Source organism: Leucoraja erinacea, chromosome 4 (genome assembly GCF_028641065.1).
Source record: "Leucoraja erinacea ecotype New England chromosome 4, Leri_hhj_1, whole genome shotgun sequence".
Lineage (NCBI taxonomy): Eukaryota > Metazoa > Chordata > Chondrichthyes > Rajiformes > Rajidae > Leucoraja > Leucoraja erinaceus.
The window spans coordinates 99371813-99396285 of record NC_073380.1 but is presented as its reverse complement, the minus strand read 5'-3'; the positions used below and the strand labels follow the sequence as shown (position 1 = coordinate 99396285).

Sequence of the window (24473 nt, the reverse complement as noted above, 5' to 3'; positions counted from 1 at the left end):
GTACACTCTGGCCCGAGTGCTGAATTGAACAGAGGACCCATGTGTGCGATTTAAACACTCATGTTAACAGGTCATTACCTCTACGTGTATTATTAACATTAACAACACTGAAGAACGTGGACAATTGTGTGCACAAAATATAAAATTCATCCTTCAAAGGTGTCAATGCAGGGGAAAAACACAAAAAGGTTGTCCACATCCAGTTTCAGTGGAAGAATAGTCATGATGATAAAAACCCACAGTACAGCCAACACAAATTTGTAGATGATTGGATGGGTGCACAAAGACAAAAATACAAAGACAATCTGGAAACTCTCATTTCTGTTCGTCATACTATTCCAGATATTTAATTTTGTTTTTGGTACATTTATTCTTTACCTCAAATGACAAGACAGTACAGATTTTGCCGTCAAAAAATTCAAACTTGGTTTGACACCAGCGGTGAACAGTTACACTTTGCTGTAGCTGGTTCCTTCTTCACTGCCTCCTCTCAATTTAGTATTATTCTCTCATTTTTGGTCTTTTGATCCCTTATGGTCCATTCACTTATTCTGCCAGACATTTCTGCATGGGTTGTATTAATTTTGATAATGAAGATTAAACAAAAATCTAATGCTATCATTTTCAAAGGATAATTGATTTATTAACATAGTACATTGGAGTTGCCATTGTAAAACAGGTATTGTTTAACCAGGGAACTAGGAAAAAATACCACTATAAAGCTACTGGTAAAGATGTCTACCAAAAAGCAAACCAGGTCATAGGTTTTGGAAATGATGCATAATCTTTCATTTTACTTATGCACAGCTAAACAATTTTCAGGCAAATACTGAAAACACTGCCAATGTACTATTTACAGTTAAAATGGAAGTTTCCCCATCCATTCATTTAGGTTTGAACAGTTTCAGGAATAGGCCAAGACATTGTCAGACAACTAATCTAGGTTGAAAATATGCCGAACAATTATTCCTTCATTTATGAGGCAGCAGTTTGAGCATTTATCCAAAGCTTCCAAACTTCATACATCCAGACTATATTTGTGAATTCCATTCCACTGGAGACACAAATATTAGCATATAATTTAGTAAATCAAATTGAAATTTAAAAAAATCCATTCATAAAACATTTTATTCCACTTACATCAACTTTACACATTTTCTTGATAACAATTATGCTTGTGTTCTTATCTTATGAAAAGTTCAGAAGACATGAATGCAGCTAGCCATACAGCAATATATCTCATTACTTCCCTGTTAACTATTTCACAGCCACATGCGTGTTAGGCAATCAAGACCACAAAGCAAAAACTAAAACAAAAAGGAAGTTACCAGTTAAACACGTGGGAAGGCCGTTACCTCTTAAACGTACATTATCAAAGTTAAGCGTTTATTTTTACTGCATGTTTGCTTGTACATTTGTTCTTACGTTGACAATAATTTTTTTTTAAATACAAATAAAATGTTCAGATGTCATGTGTAGCAAAATGAAGACATGAGCAATGGTGAATCTCGCAACTCATGGAATGTTAATCCTCCTCTGCCCTATTCCAAAAATCCTGAGACATGTAATAGATGGTGCAGGTTTGATCTACAGATTAGCAACTCTCTAGAAATCGCACGACTCGCACTGAATCTGCCATTTCCCCATTACAGACACTACGTTAAAGGCATCCTTCTTTGCTAGTACAGGAAACATTTGACATTAGCTTTGTGGAAACCACAGCTACAGAGTACTAACCAAACATTTAAAACTTGTATAAAAATTCCACACCCTGAATTTACATTGGCCACCTGAAACATACAATACAAGAGTTCCCAATATGAATTGGCTCTTCTCCCCTATCAAACACAAACCACATGGGAAACACAGAGACCCAACAAAAGTGACAGAAGCTCTCCAAAGACCTAAAATAGAAACTAGTGGGACAGCAGAGATTACAAATAGTCTTGATGGCAAAGATTCAGGAATGAGGCAGACAGAACTAGAAGGCGGAAGATTAGTTCTCTCCTCCCTCACCAGCATCAGCTTCTTCCCCCTGGTTGTCTGAAGTCCACAACTAGAAAGATGAAATTCCAATTAGTTCCACAATGCAATAAATCAGAGCAATAGATGCATATAGGAAAAAAGTAATTATCCTATCTTGGGACACCATTTCGGAATAAATTTATTTTCAAGATTACAAATACTCTGCTCATTTAAAATCTTGCACAATTCGTAAGATTGTAATCACTATTATTTAAAATGTCTCCCATACAAATTGCTCTTGCAGGGCATATTAATAAGTTGGAAGGGCAAAAAGAAATATAGCCTCATGTTGGGCATTGCAAGAATGCTTACATTGCTAAAAAAAGCAATTCATATGTTTAAGTACACATAAATGCTGGAGAAACTCAGCGGGTGCAGCAGCATCCATGGAGCGAAGGAAATAGGCAACGTTTTGGCCCGAAACGTTGCCCATTTCATTCGCTCCATAGATGCTGCTGCACCCACTGAGTTTCTCCAGCATTTTTGTGTACCTTCGATTTTCTAGCATCTGCAGTTCCTTCTTGAACACATATGTTTAAGTAGTTAGGGAAGTCAGGCTTGTGTGTAGAAGAATGGAAATTGACATGGCTCGAAAGAAGGCTAGAGAAAATTAAATGTTATTTGCAACTAATTGCTTTAAAACATACATCACAAATTACTATTCCTTTCACAACCAGCAAATCCAAATTTACTCAAATATCTTGGAATAGCAATTCAAATCCTTGCATGTACAGTCATGTACACATTCCAATCATTTAGTGAAAAGTTGTGATTTGCACCCGTTTCATAGCATTGTGAATCTTGGACCAAAAAACATCTACATTTGTCATCCTTCATGTTAAATTTAAGTACTTACTGTCAAATTATCTCGCAATAACTGCATTATTAATGTGCTGTCTTTGTAGGAATCTTCATTCAGTGTATCAAGCTCTGCAATTGCTTCATCAAATGCCTTTTAGAACAAGAAACATGGTTAGATGCAATAACTACACAATGAACTATTTTACCCAAGCAAATCTTGTTTGTACTTACAGATTTTGCAAGAGCACAAGCTTGTTCTGGTGAATTAAGAATTTCATAATAAAATACTGAGAAATTAAGGGCCAATCCAAGGCGGATAGGGTGTGTTGGTTGCATCTCTTTTTTACTGATGTCAAATGCTTCTTGGTAGGCTTTCTGCGAATTCTGCACTGTGGCTAAAAAAAAAATGTAGATCAAGACAAGGCATTCGTTTTAAAGCATTTAGGTGTACATTAGTATATACAGTAGCTCAGTCTACAGACTGTTTGCCTGCCTTGAAGCAGAAGTTTGGGGGGGGGGGGGGGAATATGAGAAGTGCACAAATTTATTGGGGGTGGGGGTAGGATTAGAAAAAGTGTCTAATCCTTCAGCTTAATTTTGAGGAAAATAACAATTTTTTATAGGGACAATAAGAAAAATTGTTTGGCAGGAATTTGAAATGCAGTGGTTGATATCTGGAATACACTGCCAGAGGTGACGTTGGATACATGAATACATTCCTCATGCAGGTAAATGGGAATAGTATGGATGGAAAAAGAGGCCAGCATAGACAGTGAACTGCAAGTGAAGACAGGTTCACAATATTCAAATATCCAGACAAGCACTTGAATCAACATTGCACAGATAGCCACGGACAAAGTGCTCGTAAATGGAACTGGTGTTGATGATTATGTGGTATGCATTGACAGTGCGAGCTTGTTTCTGTGCTACACGACTGCAACTAAATTAAGGTGAAATCTCATTTAGGATGCGATCAAGTGTTAAAGGCCATGTATGACCAAACCCTGACCACACTAAGGATTTAAGATCTAAATGCTGTTCAACATTGGAATACAAAATGTTTCACGTCTTATTTGAAATACTTTGATTTAAGCTCAATCTTTGTAATGGTGAGCAATTTCCAGTTCCTAAAATTAATTCTTTATTCATCCAACATTATCAATTACCTGGGATCCATAATGACACATATGGCTGCGTTCCTGACTTTCAAGGGAGAAGAAAAGCAGAGGATTCTGGCCCATCTGATCACTGCTCATCTCCAAAATGATATACAGAAAACAATACAGATGCTGCCTAATCTGCGGAGTTCCTCCAGCAATTTGATTTTTGCTCAAAATACCAGCATTTGCAGTTTTTTTTGCATACCCAAAATGTAAATGCTGTTTACAACTTGGCTTTCACTTCAAGCATATTCATTGCATCATAAACACTAAAAGCATGATACATTGAACTGTGAACACGTTGTTGTATTCATTTATATTGCAATATGCAATAGGGAAGCATTGCTTAAACCAATGCCAAGCTTCATATTAATGCCTTATCTTGTTTAGGAAGAGCCTTTCAACTTAACTTGCTCAGTGATTTTAACAGAGTTGCATCAATTCAACCCTTTTTGGAGGTTGGGCTTCAACTCATTAACTGTCATTTGGCCTTCCAGAGTGCCCCACAGCAATCATTTGCATTAAAACATAAAATACTGTAATGGCTCCAAATAGCCCTAATATCAGACAAAGGGTCTAACATTTTCAAAACAAGAGGCCACAAAATCAGTGATTCCAGAATATTCTGGAATACTCCATCCATGAGAACTCTGGGAGCCCATTTGCCAAGTCTATTTTAGACAGATTAATAGATTTCTAGGCACCAATAGAGACAAATGGTCAGTATAAAAAGGTCGATAGACAACTCGTGCTGTATATGTTTTTAAAGTTAGGTATGTTAAGCTATGGAAGGTAGTTGACCGAGGATAATCCAACTTAGTGTGGTTGTTTATTTGATAGATGGAGGATCAGGACAACATTTAGTCATAACCAGTGATAATGGAGAATCATAGAAATAACAGGAAGGACCCATTTATCAGAAGTCATAACAAGAATGCAGGTAATGTAATTAAGGCAATGTAATAATTACAGCCCGCCTCCTCCCCCCAATTAGAAAGGCATATGAATCCAGTTAGTCTATGACAAAACCCTATTACAAAGGCTGATGAGTGAAATTAGTTGCTGGACTACATGGACATGAACCAAATGCTCGACTTCATTGAAAAGGTGTACAATTATAAACAAATTTAAAACCACTTGTTCAAGGCAAAAAGCTCACAGATAGTAAGCAAAATAAAGCATCCATAGGGGACAAGGCTGGAATGATCCTGGTGGCTTTGATGTAGAATTTCCATCCTACACTCTTTCACAAACTCCTGCGTTCAACCTTTAAACTGCTGCCAATCTCCCTACTGTACATTACATTTTCCCATCGCCCCATATTTGCCAAATTAGCCCACTGTTTCCCCAAGACCACACTGAAACTATTCATTTTTATCCCTTTACCTCATTTACTAACTGCCTCCAGACCTGGTCTCAATTCTTTCTTCTGGCCAATAAGATGTCTACTTTTATTAACTACATCTGCCTCCCCAAATTTAAATTACTGCCTAGAATACTTTCAGTTGCCATGGCTACCCTAAATTTAAAAAAAAAATTAACATGGAATAATGGTGCCAAAAAATTGTCGTCTATTTTTACACCATTCAAATGTGATGTGTTGCACCGTTAGATATTTGAGGTTATCTGAGATAGACAAGCATGCATTTACGTGGATCTCAGATTCCCAAGGCGACAAATATATATAGAGCAGTAATTGATCCTCAGCACCAAGGTCCATAATTACCCATCCAACCTGCTAAAAACGTTTCAATTTTTTTGCATAGATAACCAGGGATGATCTTATTAAACATACAAAATCCTAAGGAGCATTTAAATGTTTCCACTGGAGGGAGTGTCTCAATCGAGGAAACAAGTACAAGGAATATTTATAAACGAGGTGTCGTTTTTGGAGAATATAAATCTCCGAATTTTCTGCACCAGAGGATTGTGGGGGCTTGATCATGGAAGGGAATGAAAGCAATTTAGACAAATCAAAATAGTGTATCATAGCACCAAATTAAACAACGTTACAATACTCTTATTTGGTTTTAATAATTGAAACCAGACCACAATATTTAACATTTCAACATACCTTTCTTGTTATCCCCAGAAGCCACTTCAGCTAAATAGCGATAGTAATCCCCCTTCATTTTCAAGTAGAAAACTCTGCTCTCTGAAGAACTAGCATTGGCAATCAAGTATTTCTCAAGAAGACCCTGTTCGAAAGTACAGGACAACGATTAAAAATGAAAAACTATTGCACAACATTCCACGCTGCACTGAATTAAAACGCGAATTAAAAAATTTACATTTCTGCTGAAACATTTTACTAGTAGAGCAGCACGCTATTGGATAATACTGTAAATATATTATATTCCATGGATACACTAAGAGAAGCATTAGAAAATTAGACCAAGCACATATTTGTAATTACTTCAAGGCGCCTGCATTCTTCACCGACTTCAAACAACCAACTTATTGGTTTCAGCCATTACACCCAAGTTTCACCACATACTACCTCTTAACTGCTGGCCAGAATCTTAAGATCAATTACACACAAAGGTGAAGATGGGCACCAACAATCTGTGCCCCTATACTATGAGCAGATACAAGTGACATAACAGGTTAGCAATATTAAGCAAAACATGAACAGCATCAAACCACCTTGCATACCAGTATAGACTTGGGAAGCATTCAAGATGCACGAGCTTCTGAACTCCTGTGGTATTCGAACTGTATTGATCACTAAGAATTAGGATGCATTACATATCACAATTCTTCACTAAGGAAGAAATGTCATCTCTCTCTTTGTCCAAGGACAAAGACCCATTATTTATTTGCCTCCGTACTCCACAATTTGCGATTTCTAATAGAAAAAAAAATTACATGTGGTTAAAGTGCACACTGTCAGATTTTAATAAAGGCCATTTTTATACATTTTGGTTTCACCATGTAGAAATTAACAGAGCATTTATACATAGTCCCCCCATTTGGGACACAGCAATGTCATGTAAATGAAAGTAGTCATGTTTTGGATTTTGTTGCATATCCATTGCATGCAATGACTGCTTGAAGTCTGCGATTCATGGACATCACCAGTTGCTGGGTGTCTTCTCTGGTGATGCTGTGCTAGGCCTGGATTGTAGCCATCTTTAACTTATGCTTGTTTTGGGGGCTAGTACCCTCCAGTTCTCTTCAGCATATAAAAGGCATGCTCAATTGGGTTCAGGTCAGGTAACTGACTTGGCCAATCTGGAATTGACCATTTTTGGGGTTCGAATAACTTGGCCACTCTGGTTGCTTCAACTATGTTTACATTTACAGCAGCCATACATCCCAACCACTGTTTCACACATGGAGTGGTATGCTTGGGCAGTTCCTTCTCTCCTCCATACTTTGCTCTTGTCATCACTCTGATACATTAATCTTCATCTCATCTGTCCACAAGACCTTTTTCAAGAACTGTGATTGCTCTTTTAAGTACTTCTTGGCAAACTGTAAACTGGCCATCCTATTTTTGCAGCTAACCAGTGGTAGAGAGAATTTTTCTGTCATCAGCTGTGGAGATCTTGCTTGACCTGCCAGTCCCATTGCAATTAGTAAGCTCACCAGTGCTCTCTTTCCTCTTAATGATGTTCCAAATAGTTGATTTTGGTAAGCCTAAGGTTTGGCTGACATCTTCAACAGTCTTATTCTTGTTGCTCAGTCCCATAATGGCTTCTTTGAATTACATTGGTACAACATTGGTCTTCATGTTGATAGCCAGCAAGAAAAGTTTCCAAAGGTGATGGAAAGCCTGGAGGAAAGACGAGGTGCTGAGAGCTCTTATACCTGCATTGAGGAGGCATTTAAACCCACATGAGCAAATAATGTGAAGATGGTGCCCTGAAATGGGGGAGACTATGTATAAATACAGCTGTAATTTCTACATGGTGAAACTAAAATGTATAAAAAATGCCCTTTAATAAAATCTGACAATGTGCACTTTAACCACATGTGATATAGATGTAAATAAATAAATGATGGGTCTTTGTCCCAAACATTATGGAGGACTCTGTACAAATCAAATTCAGCCAACTATCACCTACCTTGATAAAGGTGATGAAAGACTTCAATAAGTATCTCATGACATTGAACAAGGTGTGAAGAGTTGTTGCAATGTCCACATAATTTCACCAGACCGCCAATGCCTTGATCTAAGCACTAGAAGTCAAGAGTTACAGCCATTGACAGAGGAATAATTTGACTGAGTGTGGCATCAATGGGCCGCAGTAAATGTGAAATCAATGGACATCGAGAAAACAATCTAAACGTTGGAGTTATATATCAAAAGGAGATGGTTGGGCTTGTAGGGGAAACAGCCTAGCTCCAAGACATCACTTCAAGAATTCCTCAGGGCAGTGCCTATGGGCCAATTATCATCCGTTCCATGACTCGCCCTCTTTGCTCCACCAGCCATTTAAAAGACAGATAATAATAATAATAATAAATGTTATTTATGGGCGCCTTTCAAGAGTTCAATGCCATTCATTGCTCCTCAGTAAATGATGCAACTGTACTGCATACAGCAAGACCTCATCAGCAGTCAAGCATCGGATCGAGGGCAAGCAACATTCATGCTACATTTGCCAGTCAAGATCTTCAGCGAGAGTTCAGGGCATGAAATATTGTGTCGGCCTGATGGTGCAGACCCAAGATTTGGAGCACCAGAATCTAATATTAGCCAACGCTCATCTCCCATGATCTAACTATTCTATACATTCTGCCCCACTACCAATAAACCATGGCTACTATACATCTACAAAATATACTGGTGACCCATCTGATCTACCAGCAATCTGCCAAAGAGACAATATCTAGCACTGTTGGGGGAGTGCAGAACCAGGGGCCACAGTTTAAGCATAAGGGGCAAGCCATTTAGAACGGAGACGAGGAAACACTTTTTCCCTCACAGAGTTGCGAGTCTGTGGAATTCTCTGCCTCAGAGGGTGGTGGAGGCTGGTTCTCTGGATACTTTCAAGAGAGAGCTAGATAGGGCTCTTAAAGATAGCGGAGTTGGTGGGTATGGGGAGAAGGCAGGAACGGGGTACTGATTGGAGATGATCAGCCATGATCACATTGAATGGCGGTGCTGGCTCGAATGGCCGAATAGTCCACTCCTGCACCTATTGTCTATTGTCATTGAGGTTTGGCTCATAGGGACACACAAATCACACACCATGCTGACTTGGAATATCATTCTTCCTACATTGTAATTGGGCGCAGTAATAGAACACTAACAGTTTTGGAGAATAAGTTTTGCATCATGTTGCATCATGGCAAAAACTCTCCACTTTCAAGATTATTAACGACAATAACATTCTGGCACTGTCATTGATAGCCACACCCAAATTGAGGATACCCACAACAGGCTGGAGATTAACCAGATTTCATATGGAAATTCTTCAGCTAGTTGGGTTGTAGTAGAAAACATTCCACAGATCTAGTTATTACATTGTCATAATGGGAAAAACACAAATTCTCCAACAGGCTCAGAATTAGTGATTGGAAGACCAACCTCTGCACAATAGCCAATAAAAAATCATGGCCATGCTCCTTGGAATGGAAATACAATCGATTGAGAATATCACGAATCTTAAAATGTGAACAATGAAGTGTAATTAATAAAACAACCCATAAGGAAAAGTTGCATCAATTATTGACTTTACTTAAATGTATAGGACTGTGTGCTCATCTCTCAATTGAGAGAAAGTAGGAATAAATGAGAACAGACTAGTTGAGCATTTGGAACTTGGTATCGTGATCAATCTGATCATATCAGCCAATCAGTCAACATTGTTTTCTTAAAGGCAAATTGCTTTCATATTATTTGCAAATTTTAAATAAATGTAACACTCAATGGTGGCTTGTTAAACGCCAGCTGGTGGTTTAGTTACCACAACATGACTGTGACAACATACACAAGATCAAACATTTTAGACTCAACGGACTATTTGATAAAGTTCCTCATATTGGGCTCATCCAGAAGATTAATAGTGAATTGGTCATATTGATTATTACTGAATTGGATTAATAGTACATTGGTTGTATGGATTCCAAACTGGTTTACTAACAAAAGACAGGGCTGTAGTAGAATGACCATATTCAGGCTGCAAGTCTATGACCACTGAAATATGACCTGGGACCAATGTTGTGTGTGATATAATATAAATGATGCGGACGTGAACATAGACAGGTTGGTTTTTAGTACATCTGCAGGTGACACCAGGATTGCTGGGGTCGCGGACTGAGAGGAAGGCTGTCAAGGTATACAGCAGGATGTAGATCCACTACAGAAATAAGAGGAGCAATGACAGATGGAGTGGGGTGTCACACACAAAGGGGACATATAATTAATGGCATGAGCATTAACAGCATTGATGCACAGGATTTTGAAAGTGACAACATAAATAAATATAATAGTAAATAAGGCATATGGTAACTTGCTTGCATAGGAGAGGGCATTGAGAATAAGAGTCAGGAAGTAACGATGCAGGACATCAGCGCATTTGTGGGCCTGTCCCAATTAGGCGATTTTTCAGCGGACTGTCGTCGACTGTCAATTTGCCGGCAGTCGCCTGAAAAATCGGGAACTGGAACGGCGACTGTCAGAGTGGAACACACACACACACCGCAAAGGCGGTGGGCGGCGCGACTCTGGTCAGCAGCGGCCTCTGCAGTCTGTCCGCGTTTTATTATTTTCTGTCTGTGTTTAAATGTAGTTTTTGTTATTTTTGTTGGGGTGTGTGTGTGGGGGGGGGGGGGGGCAGGGGGGGGATTCAAAAGTTTTAAATCTCTCCCTGCACTGGAGACCCGACCCCAACATAAAATAACCGTTGTCGTTACATAAAAAACAGAGGAAAAATAATAAACAGGAAGACAGGCGGGGAGAGGCCGGTGCTACGACTACCGTCGCCGTCGCGGGGCTACCACTCCATGAGCGGGTGAGCGGTACAGGAGCGATCTGCTGCTTTTAGACTCAACAGACTATTTGATAAAGTTCCTCATATTGGGCTCATCCAGAAGATCAATAGTGAATTGGTCATATTGATTATTACCGAATTGGATTAATAGTACATTGGTCGTATGGATTCCGAACTGGTTTACTAACAAAAGACAGGGCTGTAGTAGAACGACCATATTCAGGCTGCAAGTCTATGACCAGTGAAAGATGACTTGGGACCAATGTTGTGTGTGATATAATATAAATGATGTGGACGTGAACATAGAAAGGTTGGTTTTAGTACATCTGCAGGTGACACCAGGATTGGCTGGGGTCGCGGACTGAGAGGAAGGCTGTCAAGGTATACAGCAGGATGTAGATCCACTACAGAAATACGAGGAGCAATGACAGATGGAGTGGGGTGTCACACACAAAGGGGACATATAATTAATGGCATGAGCATTAACAGCATTGATGCACAGAAGGATTTTGAAAGTGACAACATAAATAAATGTAATAGTAAATAAGGCATATGGTAACTTGCTTGCATAGGAGAGGGCATTGAGAATAAGAGTCAGGAAGTAACGATGCAGGACATCAGCGCATTTGTGGGCCTGTCCCACTTGGGTGATTTTTCAGCGGACTGTCGCCTACTGACAATTTGCCGGCAATCCCCTGAAAAATCGGGAACTGGAACGGCGACTGTCAGAGTGGAACACACACACACACCGCAAAGGGGGGTGGGCCAGGGCAAGCGGGGGAGCGCTGTCTGAAATTCACACGGTACAAAGCCCAGGTGATACAGAACAGGAACGTTGGCGCTGTAATTAAGACAGCTAGCACAGTGTACAGCAAGTCCTTTGAAAGAGGGGAGAAGGGGGAAAAAGGAGCAGAGACAACTTTTAAGAAGCCAGACAACTTAATAAGCTAGAGATACGCAGCTGTGAAGTTCGGTGGACATTTAACATTACCGGCCAGTTATCCTCCGTTCTGAAAACTCCTGCTTGCCTTTTTATTCCCCAATGAGCCAATGAAGGTCAGCAAAGGCGATTAATTAAAACTAACTACGACCACCTCGACTACCCATAACCACATGGCGGCCTCACCACAAATGCACCTACGACTACAGGAGTATTGATTTTCTCCATGGCGACCAATTTGTGGTCACAGAAAATTCTTAAACATGTTGAAAATTTTGCAGCAACCATACTGAGGCTGCGACTAGTTCCCAGAATGCGGGAACTCCTCGCGACCATGAAGGAGACCCACCAGAGACCTTCAGCGAACATGTGGCGAGCGCAGTCTCCTGCACACGCCTAAAATGTCGCCTAAGTGGGACAGGCCCATTAGAGTAGTGCGTGTATTTCTGGTTGTCCCATTACAAGAGCACGTGGAAGCTTTGGAAAGGGTGCAGAGGAAGTTTACCAGAATGATGTCTGGTTCACGGGGCATTTGCTACAGGGAGAACCATATAACAATTCCAGCACGGAAAACAGGCCATCTCGGCCCTTCAAGTCCGTGCCAAACACTTATTTTCCCCTAGTCCCATCTACCTGCACTCAGACCATAACCCTCCATTCCTTTCCCGTCCATATATACCTATACAATTTATTTTTAAATGATAAAATTGAACCTGCCTCCACCACTTCCACTGGAAGCTCATTCCACACAGCTACCACTCTGAGTAAAGAAGTTCCCCCTCATGTTACCCCTAAACTTCTGTCCCTTAATTCTCAAGTCGTCTTCTCTTGTTTGAATCGTCCCTACTCTCAATGGGAGAAGTTGGACAGACTTAAATTGTTTTCTCTGGAACGCCAGAGGTTGCAGGCAGACCTGACAGAAGTATATAGAGGAATAGATACAGTAGACATTCCAAATATTTTTCCCAGGATCACGTACTAGAGGGAATGGATCTCATTGCTCAGTTCATGTGCACAACTGGGAAAGGAGTGCCCCAGAAAATTTACTTACAACTTGATAAACAAATGCACTGTACTTGCACACAATAACATGTGGCAGTCTTGCTCAAGTTTGCCATCAATGCAACCAAGTTCCCAAGTATAATTTCTGGATCACACCAAGAAACATGCACAGGTAAGTTAGAGTAGAGAATTAAAATGTCTTTCAAAGAGCACTTGTAAAAATTACAACTGACTTAAATTTAGGATTGGACACTTCAATTACTTGAATTCATTTTCAAACATTCCACCGTGGGTTTTTTTCACCAATGACGAAACAGGGCTTAATTGCAATACTCCAATGCAAGTGCCACAAAACTGGAGGCTGTCTAGCCACTCGAATCCAAAACCCCATTTAACCCTGCAGAGAAAGTCATTAAAAAGTAGCCTACAGACAGGAGGCAGTACATCAGTTTAATTTCTGATCTGTATTGTTTTAGTAAATGGTTATATATTTATTGAAATGAATCAGAATTTTGGTTTAGATTACCATCCAAATGCCTGGGAATATAATTAGTAATTTTAATAATTGGAAATGGCACTATTCTTAGAAACTGCATTAAAGTTTAGTATAAATGCAAGGCTGGTCAATGATCACTGGTTATACAAATTTTAATTACACGTGCAATCAGATTCCTCCATCCTCAAATATCAAGAAAGCAAACAACGGACAAGTTTACTTCAAGAACTAAACAGGACAACAGATCAAGACTGGAATAAGGAAACTAAAGAAATGTTTCTGTAACTTTAAACTCAGGAGATCCAATTGATAACAAAAATTATTTTCTGAATAATCAACTTGTCCAAATCAGACTGCCAACACTGTGCTAATTTTGTTGAACTTGTACACCATTTTCAAATGCTTTTGGATAAAAATATAAAGTGATTTATTGTTTCGTACCCTGTACTTTGTGCGTAGTCTCTGCAATTCTTGGATCAGGTATAATGCGTTATTAGTTGGAGTGATAAATCTACTCAACACCAAATCTACTTAATTATGTTTTCCACAATCAGAAATGGTTAGTTGGTTTGCACATAGCAATTTCCACTCTGTATCCTGGCCATTCAACTTTAGGACACCCAGGACCTTTCCGTACCTTAATGCGAGTGGCACCTATGATGGAGACTCATGATGTCTCCTTTAAAGTCACAATTACTAAGATAACAACGTTTCAAAGCGCCATTTATTTTTCTTGGAACATTTGCGGTCAGTAATTTTGATTTCCATCTTTCTTCTTTTCATTTTTTTCTTTTCCTTGATCTCACAGACTTGTCCTCTTTTCAAACAAGCCCAATTATATCCAACGAGAGCCAATCTCAGCCTTCATTACCAAAAATGTAGCCTTATCACCGAGTCCTCCCACTCCCTCCAGTCCATCTGTCACCCAATCTATTTATAATAACTCAGTCCAAATTCTCAACGTTGGTACTTCATGGAACTTTCTGCATGTTCCTAATTACCTGCATATTCCATTAATACCATGACAGTTTCCAGATAAAACTTCTAACCATTCCACTTCCTTGGTGACAAATTCATGACGGTAATGGTAAACGGAAGAAAGGATTAGTGTCAGTGAGCGGGCTGTAGGCAGAGCTGTGGCTGCAAGAGAGAAGACATTCATTCACAAGTCCAAGTGTCAGCGGAGTCGGCCACTGGAGGCCCTACAGCAACGTGGGGGTGGGGGGAGTGAGGAGAGATCCTAGATCAAGTGCTGTTGAGGCCAAGCAATCAAGAGATGAAGCAAGAACGCAGATAAGACAGCCTGATGTTGAGGACATTAATTGCATCACCAGGTCAACCCCTATAGCAACCCAGTGCCACGAAAGGACAGCGCACCTTTAAAGGGTAAGAAAGACCATTTTCCTGAACTTGAAATTTGAAAGGTATAAGATGGCAAAAATGTGGCAACATCATGAACTGCCTTAAATAAATCTATTCTACAATGTTGCACTTGTAGTCAGCGCAAGTATACTGGATTGTATGCAAAGCAACAAAAAAAAAATCACTGTCACATTGAACAATTCTGGCTCAACTTCATCAGCCCCAATACATCCTTAAAATGCTTATTGCAGATTCTGTTGATGATTTTCTGCTGAATTATCGTGAAACACCTCTGAGCCACAATATAAATATATAATGGGCACGTCATTGCACACAAGGAATCACGTGATTACGGCCGGTGAAGAATAAATAGCCAGGCCATCAATGGTATTTTCAAAATGCAGAAAATACATCAAAAACCTTTGCCTAGCACGTGCCAGTTATGAAAAGGTTATGAAAGGTACTTCAATATTTAATCAAACTACTGATTAATTGCTTTCACCAAAACCTCTCAGCCCATCAAATAAATTTCCACCCCCCCCCCCCCCCCCCCCCCCCCCCCCCCACTTCTGCCCAGTGGAGAAGTCCCAACATAATGAAGGACTTCTCCACTGGGCAGAAGATACAAAAGCTGAAAAGACATTCCACTATTTTCAATAGCTTCTTCCGTTGTTATCACTTTTAAATGGGCCTCTTAAAACAACGATGACTTCTCAATTTCCAGTCTACCACATTGGTATCCTTGCAGTTAAAAAAGAATGCACTTTGTAGCTGTAGCAGTATATATTCTATTATTTTCTCTTTTGCACTACTTGATGTACTCTTGTGGCATGTTTTCTCTGAATAGCAGAAGTTTCATAGTATTGCAATGTTCCTGACAATAAACATAGAAAATAGGTGCAGGAGTAGGCCATTCGGCCCTTCGAGCCTGCACCGCCATTCAATATGATCATGGCTACTCATCCAACTCAGTATCCTGTACCTGCTTTAAACCAATACAAATTTCATTGATCAAAATATTGTAGCAGGGAAGGGATGCAGAAATCATAAATCCCGAATCTCCTTTTGAAAATGTTGCACCTCTTCAAACACATCCCCAAAATGCAATCTAACCATCAGCGCCTAAAAATCCTTAAGCCCTTTGCTTGCCAACTGTTGTCTTTCTCTTCCAGTCCTTAAAATCTTTAGCACTTTTACGAAGGGCTCTAACTCAGCTAGATGCCTCTTGAAAATTAGACATAAAATATGATAATCAAAACACTAACTTTGGAAATCAGAAACAAAGCAGACGTTTCGAGAAAAACCGAGACAGCATCTATAGAGATAAGTGGTCGTTTTGGGTCATTATCCTAAAAGATTCATTTTCTCTTTCCAGTGATGCTGGCCGAACCAAGTTTTTCCCTCATTTTCTGCCTTTGCCTCAAGAAATATATATGCTAACAACTAGCAGGTTTCATGACTATGTTCCTCACCTGTAACAGCAGAAATTTGATCAACCCCCGCATTAATGATCTACTATTATAGGGAGGTTGCACGGCAGTCGAGGTCACGATCCGTGACCCGTATTGTTGCCACGCATCACCTTCTGGAGTACAAGCACTTCTGAACGTCAGGTAAGAAGGAACTGCAGATGCTGGAAAATCGAAGGCACACAAAAATGCTGGAGAAACTCAGCGGGTGCAGCAGCATCTATGGAGCAAAGGAGACTGATAGGAGGTGGGGGGGGAGGCGGGGAGAAATGGGCAGCATCCGGACACCACGCTGAGTGGTTCCACACTCGCAGACCCTGGGCTGCCTGGGGGCGGGGAGAAATTCACCACCTGTGGGGGGTGAATCACCCTGTGTGGTGGTGGGGTTCAGGGGTGAATCACCCCGTATGGTGGTGGTGGTGGTCTGGGAGGATGAATCTCCCTGGTGTGGGGGTCGAGGTGAATCACCCCAGGTGTTGTGTGTGGGCCTTCCCCGGGGGGAGAGTGGGAGCTGTCCCGAGGGATCCGCTTGCACCTTGGAGCTCGGGTTCAGACTGGAGGGCGACTCCAGCCCCGGGCGGCCGTGGGCCAGGACTTGTCCTCAAACCGCTGGCATACTGATCTTTGGTGATTTTGCCGATTTTCTCTCACGGTTACCCCTATCACCACAATATTTTACAGCACAAAATTTGACCATATTGGCAGTTTCTAACAGGTAAGAACGTACATGTTTCATGTGTTACTAGTGTATGCCAGAAGCTGTCTATTACTCCAAAATGATTGAGCTACTCCTTTGACCTGATGACCCTACATGGAACCCCCCCTATAATCAAAACTCGTTTTCATCTTCAGATAACCATCCACTGGTTTCATTCCCTGTCTAGGCCAAGTTGACAATCTTTGTAACTGCACCATAACCATCAAGCACCTTATGCCATAGTCTCCCATTAATAAAAATGGCTCTTCTGCATCCAACTTTGTCCATTTGCAGCATTACTATGGCCAATCTGTTGCTGATATTGACAAAATATAATGAAATTCAATGATACTAATTTAATTTCTCCAGCATGTCGCTGACAGCTCTTTCTTGGATCATCAAAGACAGGCCCCATCCTGCACTTTACACAATCAATCGACCTGCTGCCCTCTGGAAGGCGCTATAGGTGCATCAAATCCAGGACAAATTGACTCAGAAATATGCTTTCAGAAGGACAGCATTAATTCAAGGTCATAATTTTGTACTTCACAGATAAAATCACCTGGAGTTCTCATCTGTATATGAGTATGGAATGGCTGCAAAATTTGTGCACCTATCCCCCCCCCCCCCCCCCCAGAACTAGCATCTGTTTTTTTTCTTTTCTGTTTACTGTTTTTTGTACTAAATTATATGTATGCACTGAGTACGAGCAGCTTTCAATTTCACTGTACATGTATAGTGACAATAAATGGCATATCTATATCTATATCTATCCATAGATCTGGTCCATTCCTCACTTTACACAATCAAACTCATCCTCCCATCTGCATTTGAACAATCTTTAGGACAGCATTAATTTCAAGGTCATAATTTTGTAAGTAGATAAAATGCTGGAGTAACTCAGGCAGCATCTGAGATGGAATGGGTGAAGTTTTGTCTCGAGACCCTTCTTCAGAACTAGCATCTGCAGTTCTTTCCTACTCATAATTCCGGAAGTGGCGGCGCTGTTAACAGCTGCGGCTCGCCTGCAGAGCCAGTTTTTACTTTTGTCTGTTGAGAGGATCTTTTCGGTTAAGTTTTAGGGGTTGGGTTAGAGGGGTGAAACATGTTCTCCGTCTCTTCCTTCAGGGGAATGCGACTTTTTCGTGTCGTATCCCCCTTCTCTGCCTCCGTCTGCACTGAGGCCTCCAACCTGCGACCGACCCTGAGCCTCCGGAGGCAGAGCCAGCCAGGACTTACCAACGAGAGGCTAGCCGTCTTTGGGGCTAAGGCAGCAGTGGCCCGACTTGCTGGTGCGGCGTTCTGGCTTTCGGCGGCGGCCTGGAGCTGATGCAGCGGGGCTCGGAGCTGAGACTGCGGGACCCGGAGCTGCGGCGGTGGCCCGGAGCGGAGACTGCGGGGCCTGGAGCGGAGACTGCGGGGCCTGGAACTGCGGCCCGGAGCTGATGCTGTGGCGGGCCGTCTCGGAGCGGAGACGGCGTTCCGGCTTTCGGCGGCGGCGACATCACCACGGAGGTCCGCTGGACTGGAGAGCGGCATCTTCGGCCTGGATTGATCACCTCAGCGCAGAGGGAGAACAAGGAGGGAAGAGACGGAGACTAAGACTTTGCCTCCATCACAGTGAGGATGTGGTTGGTGAACTCACTGTGGTGGATATTTAATTTAATTTGTGTTTATTGTATGTTTTGTTATTATTGATTCTGTGCATGACTGCAGGCAACATAATTTCGTTCAGACTGAAAGGTCTGAATGACAATAAAGGATCTATCTATCCAATGCCCTTTTGGAACTAGGGTCTGATAGGTGACCTGTGCACGGGTAATTTTTTGGGGGCAAGCGAGCATATCAATAAAGTTTTAAGATTGGCTGGGTTAGGCTTGATAAATAATGTATTAAGATTCAGTATTACAGGGCATAAGTGTTGAGTACTTGAGTGAAGGTAAATACAGGAAATTCTCCCCGTTTCCCAACATACAACTGCAATGCAGTCAAGTCATGTATGAAACATACTTTAGACTGTCAACTGATCATTTTTGCATAAAAAGTGATGCAAAAAGTTCCAATTATATCCTTCTCCAAAAGCATATTTCCATTATCCATCTGATTGTGACTGCAGTCAAGTCTCATTTTTGTCTATCAGTCTATGGCCCAAAACAAAAAGGATCCTGAGCCACTCAGCCAAGTCCAGATTTTAATTCTAAAATATTTTAAGACTTTGTATCCTTACTCCCAGAATCTTCCAGCATTTCCATTCATCAGCTTTGGCTCTGGCAGCCACACCATCTGAATAGCCCTCAAATATTTCCCACTTCCCTCAATACATCTTAAAATGTTCCTCTAAAGAGATTACTAGCCTTAATATTTCACACAAATTTGTGTCAGAATCTATTAGAAAATGGTACTCTGTAAAATGAATCGTCTTATGTTAATTACAATATAAATGCAAGTTGTATCAGAGGTTGGTTTTAATATAGTGAAGGTAACACAGCCTAGAAAATTAATGACCGCTCTTAGCTGAGGTTCATCATTAAAATATACATCAAAGTTGGATTTTGCTTTCATTATTTTGGTTTAAAATATTCAAAACAGTGAAGTGTGGATGCACCAAAATAGTAGCATTTAGCAAAATATGGTAATGTGGCATTTGACAACTCATGCTTCTAATCACTACAAATTAGCTAAATGGACTAGGTTAGGTATGGTACAGACATTTGGTAGGCAATTGCTCTGCAGCTTTAATCCAATGTAATGGCCTGGAAAGTACATTGTAGAAGCAAGCAAAAGAGAACCGTAGATGCTGAAAATCTGAAACAAAACAGAAAATGCCAGAAAACACTTCTGGTCAGACCAAATATGTGGAGAGAAAAGCAGAGTTAATGTTTCTGGTCAATGACCCGAGTGTATAAGTAGTTTTTAAATTGTAGATATGCAATCTTATTTGCCCAAGCTGTTCATTTGTCTCAAAGCAAAATGTAAACTGCTGAAAGAACTCAGTGGATAAAGCAGCATCTGTAGAGACAACGGGATGGTCAATATTGATTAGTCCAGTAAATTTAATGTCAGCCTCATTGAGATGGTTGATTTACACACGTGCATTAATTTTAAAGATTTAAAACCAAATCCGTAAAATAAAAACTGCCACGTTCAGAAATTCACACATAAAGGACGTAAAAAAGTAAACTTGAAAACAATTGGAAATTTTTAAAAATTATACCATTCATCTCTGATAGCAACTTATATGAATACAAATTATGGTACAAATGTTTCTTGTACAGGAATTATTGGAACCTCTGATCAAAAATAAAAGTTATTGAATTCTCAACCCCCAACTTCTACTAAGTTTGACTTTGGTTGACACAACTATCACTTTTCTGGTAAAATTCCTAATACTATCTCCAATAAATACAGCTGACATACATGTAACGCTATCTGGAGTGATGATGCTTCATGGTAGCCAGGGATTTATTTCCCAGATCGGGCACAAATTTTCAAACTAATTATCCAAGAATCCTGCTAGGATAAAGCCCAACACACAACCTAACATTTAATGTTTCCACATACTCCGCCCATACATTGAAATGTCAGCTCAACTAATTTTCCCTAGCTGCATAATGCATCAGTAATAAAAAGTTAACAAATAAGCCAGGAAGACCAAAAGAAAAATGTATTGAAAATACATGCTAATATAAAACATCTGTAAAAAGGACAGATGAGCTTCAAATCTTTTGATATTACACCAAACCCTTTAAAACTAAGTGAGCGGGAAGTGCAGTTTGAGCTGTCCAATCCTGTTATAGTTTGAAGAAAGTGGGCCTCAAATTGTAAGCATTTTTTAAAAATAGAAATACAAGGAAAAACCTAGAAACAGTCTGGGCGTTCTACCCAGACAATCCGGTATAGATTATGAATGTATTAAAAAAACCCTACAATTTATCACATTTGATTAGTGTAATAAGACAGAACAAATAAATCTGTACAATCAAAACACTGTACATGTTTATTCCATATTGCAGGAGGAAGTTTCTGGTAAGGGGCTATGAAAAGTGAACAAAAAGAACAATAAACCAGCCAGTTACCGCAGATAATTATTTGGAAATAAACTATCAGCCAATCTACTTAACTATGAAATCAAGATCACTGCAGAAACAGAAAATGACCTCATGGTGCAAGAATTCCTTACCACTCTCCTCCACTGCAACAAAAACCCTACAAGGAAAAGTTCACCTGAAATCAAAGATAAAGAAACAGGACGTCTACAATCTCACCTCTCCCCACCCTTTACTAGATTTACAGACGAGGTACCTGCCCCTGATTTGTAATAACCCTTTGGTGAAATAGTCTCTCTTCAACAGTGTCACCTAAAGTAAAGCGTTATCAGCAGCCTTCAAAGACACGCCCAATAAAAGCCAAGCCTAGTATTGCCAATAAAACAGTAAAGTTAAACAAGGAGTTATATTTGCATGTGCGTAATCTAAAGCGATCAAACAACCAAACTCAACATGCTAAAGCTAAGAGGTGTTAATTAAAAAAAAAAAAATCTAAACTCATACACGTAACTAACGGATTAGACAATACTATAAAATATAGCCGGGAGGCGTTTAAAGGAAGGCCTCGACTGGCAACGCCCAAAAATCTGGCTGCGTTTCCTTCACCTAATCCGAGACTGTTCACTAGAACCTCCCCAAAAAAGTCCGTTACTATTCTTCCCAGTATTACACTTCGTTTTGACGGATTTTTAATTATTAGATTTATTAGAAACAAGGTCAACGCGGTGACAAGTAAATGCGGCGGCTCCTCTGTAATAAGGATTGTAGTATCTCAAACCACCAATCACAACACCACCACCCCCCCCCCCCAAACCGGAGATAAAGCAGACTGAACAACCCCAGGTTTCCTCCATTTACAGAAAGAAAGGGAAACGAGACGCGAGGGAGGAGAAAAGAAAATGATTTTTAAAGAAAACAACCGATCGTAATTTCGTCAGACGAAAACACTAAATCGAAAACACCGCCCTCATACTAAAGGCACCCCACCCTCCGAATACAAAATGTGCAGAAACTGGGGCATTATTCGAAAAAAATTACAAGGAATTCAGCACGATTGTAAATGGCGACCTATCCTGTCTCTTACACGGTTCGTTTTAAACAGATGAGGTAATTGGCTTGGGAAATTAACCGAATTCACCGCACCCTCGTTTAAATTGAAAGTGCTAATATTTTTTAAAAGAGGGTCTGATAGCCGAACATTTGCCTGCTGTGCGCCCTGTGCCCTCCTCACCAGCACATCATTGCAGATGTCCCGCAGCTCGGCCTCGATCTTCTCCCGGTATTCCCGGGCCATCTGCTGCTTTTTCTCGTTGCCCTCCGTCTTCTGCTCGATGCTGGAGATGACCCTCCAGGACGAGCGCCGCGCCCCCACCACGTTCTTGTAGGCGACCGAGAGCAGGTTACGCTCCTCGTTGGAGAGCTCCAGGCCTTGCTCGGTCACCGCTTTCATCGAGGTCGCCATGTCGTCGTAGCGCTCGGCCTGCTCGGCCAGCTTGGCCTTCTGCACCAGCTCGTTCTTGTCCATGGCGATGGGAAGAGGGGGGGAGGGAGTCGATCGCTCTCGCACTCTGCGGCGGGCGGGTGGGCGGGTGGGTGGAGAGAAATGGAACAGATAAAGAACATGGAGGGAGGGAGGGAAGGAGGAGGAATAATTTTAAAGAAATAACCGTGAAAATAAAAGCTCCTCCGTCCATTGATTTCAACCCTTCATCTATCCACCCACCCACCCAGCGATCCCCTCATTGTTAGTGAGACTAGGGGGGGTGAAGAGAGAATAAGCCTCAGTCCCCTCTACCCCCCCCTGAACATTAAAACAAATCATTGCGACTCCCTCGGGGGGGAAATCCACCGAGATGTTTGAAGAAAAGGGGAATCATAATGACAAAATGAAAGCAGCCGGCGCCGTGGTCGGGGCGGGGGCAGCCGAGGGTCTCCGGCTGTAGAGCCAGACACTCACACACACTCGGGGCCTCGCTGCCTGCCTGCCGTCCTCGCCCGCGGTGGTGGCGGTGGTGTCGGCGGCCGCAGCGGCAGCAGGAGCCTCCTTCCCTCCCTCCCTCCGCCCTTAAACCTCCGTTCTGTTATTTTATTTTCTTCTTTAATTACCCTCCCCTCCGCGATCCCGCACTGCGACTGCGGCCCCCGCCCGCCCGTTCAATGAATGAATGAGGAGAGGCGAATCCTTTTACCTGCTGTCCGAGTGAGCCTCACGGTGACTCTGGCGCTCAGCGAGTGAGGAGGAGCCGCCGCGATTCGCCTCACTTGACGCCCTCTCTCTCTCTCACTCTCTCTGTGTGAGTCGGTGGGCGGGCGGGCGGGGGGTGGGGGAGGGGGAGGGGCCGCGGGGGGGAGGGGCCTGTTGCTCTCTGTCACTCACACACACACACACAGTGAGCCGAGTGGGGGGGGGAGGGGCCTGTTGCTCTCTGTCACTCACACACACACAGTGAGCCGGGCGGGGGGGGGGAGGGCCGCGGGGGGAGGGGCCACTCCCTGTCACTCACACTCACACACAGTGAGCCGAGTGGGTGGGGGAGGGGCCGCGGGGGGAGGGGCCTGTTGCTCTCTGTCACTCACACTCACACACACTGAGCCGAGTTGGTGGGGGAGGGGCCTGTTGCTCTCTGTCACTCACACTCACACAGTGAGCCGAGTTGGTGGGGGAGGGGCCCTTTTTGTTCTCTGTCACACACACACACACACAGTGAGGCGGGGGGGGGGGGAGGGGCTGCAGGGGCCTGTTGCTCTCTGTCACTCACACACACACACAGTGAGCCGGGCGGGCGGGCGGGTGGGGGAGGGGCTGTGGGGGGGGGAGGGGCCACTCTTCCCTCTCAGCTGATCCTTCAGCGGCTCTCCGCCGCACGGGGTTTCCTCCAATGAGACGCAGGGCGCAATGACGTCAGGCGCTACCGGGGCAACGGCGGCACGAATGACGTATGAAATCGATTATCTCTGTTATAAAAGGAAAGGCGCTCTTTCTTGCATCTCTTTCCTGCATCTTGCATCGTCCTCACACCCTCCACCCCTGCCCTCTTATCAAATGCAAGCTTCCAGTTAAATTAATAATTAAAAAAAAAAAAAAATGCTCCACCTTGAGACTGTTGCCAGGGATATTGCTTTTTTTTGCGCAATGCTACACGTGTGTAGAAATCCAGCAGGGGCAATGAGGGCACTTAACACACCCAGCAGCAGCTTTATTACAGCTCAGAGCAAACAATGCACTCGGAGAGAATGTGGTTGAAAACGTCAACCTCTTCAATGCGCCACATTTTTTTTTCCATACAATCTGCTAAGCTTCCAAGAGAATCAAACGCAGTACATCAAGATGTAGTCCCGTCAATGCTGTGGTCAGAAGAATATCTCTATGCTAATACCCAAAATGACTCTTGTCAGCTTAACATTGATTTTCCCCATCTGCAATGCTGTTTTGACAAAAAAAACCGTGTATCAGCATTCACAAACCAGCCTCCCATTCCACTGATGTTTTACAATATTCACAATTTTAGATTGTGAAACTTTTTTAGAAAG

General features: G+C 41.9%; 1 protein-coding gene across 1 annotated transcript; it reads right to left on the bottom strand.

The window, feature by feature from the left end:
* Positions 1-318: 318 nt before the first annotated feature.
* On the bottom strand, positions 319-23267 carry LOC129696722 (14-3-3 protein beta/alpha-A). Its single transcript, XM_055634855.1, has 6 exons — positions 23132-23267; positions 22174-22510; positions 6061-6184; positions 3058-3221; positions 2882-2977; positions 319-2056 (listed from the first exon to the last, which is right to left on the bottom strand). The coding sequence occupies exons 2-6, from the start codon at positions 22465-22467 to the stop codon at positions 1997-1999; spliced, it is 738 nt and encodes a 245-aa protein (XP_055490830.1). The 5' UTR covers positions 22468-22510; positions 23132-23267; the 3' UTR covers positions 319-1996.
* Positions 23268-24473: the final 1206 nt, after the last annotated feature.

What these genes read in the sequence shown, in the direction of transcription:
- LOC129696722 (XM_055634855.1), bottom strand. Translation starts at nt 22,467, where the DNA reads ATGGACAAGAACGAGCTGGTGCAGAAGGCCAAGCTGGCCGAGCAGGCC. An exon ending in ACATCTGCAATGATGTGCTG is followed by an intron (nt 6,185 to 22,173) that starts GTGAGGAGGGCA and finishes ACTTTCGAACAG; the next exon opens with GGTCTTCTTGAGAAATACTT. An exon ending in CTTGTGCTCTTGCAAAATCT is followed by an intron (nt 2,978 to 3,057) that starts GTAAGTACAAAC and finishes TTGTTCTAAAAG; the next exon opens with GCATTTGATGAAGCAATTGC.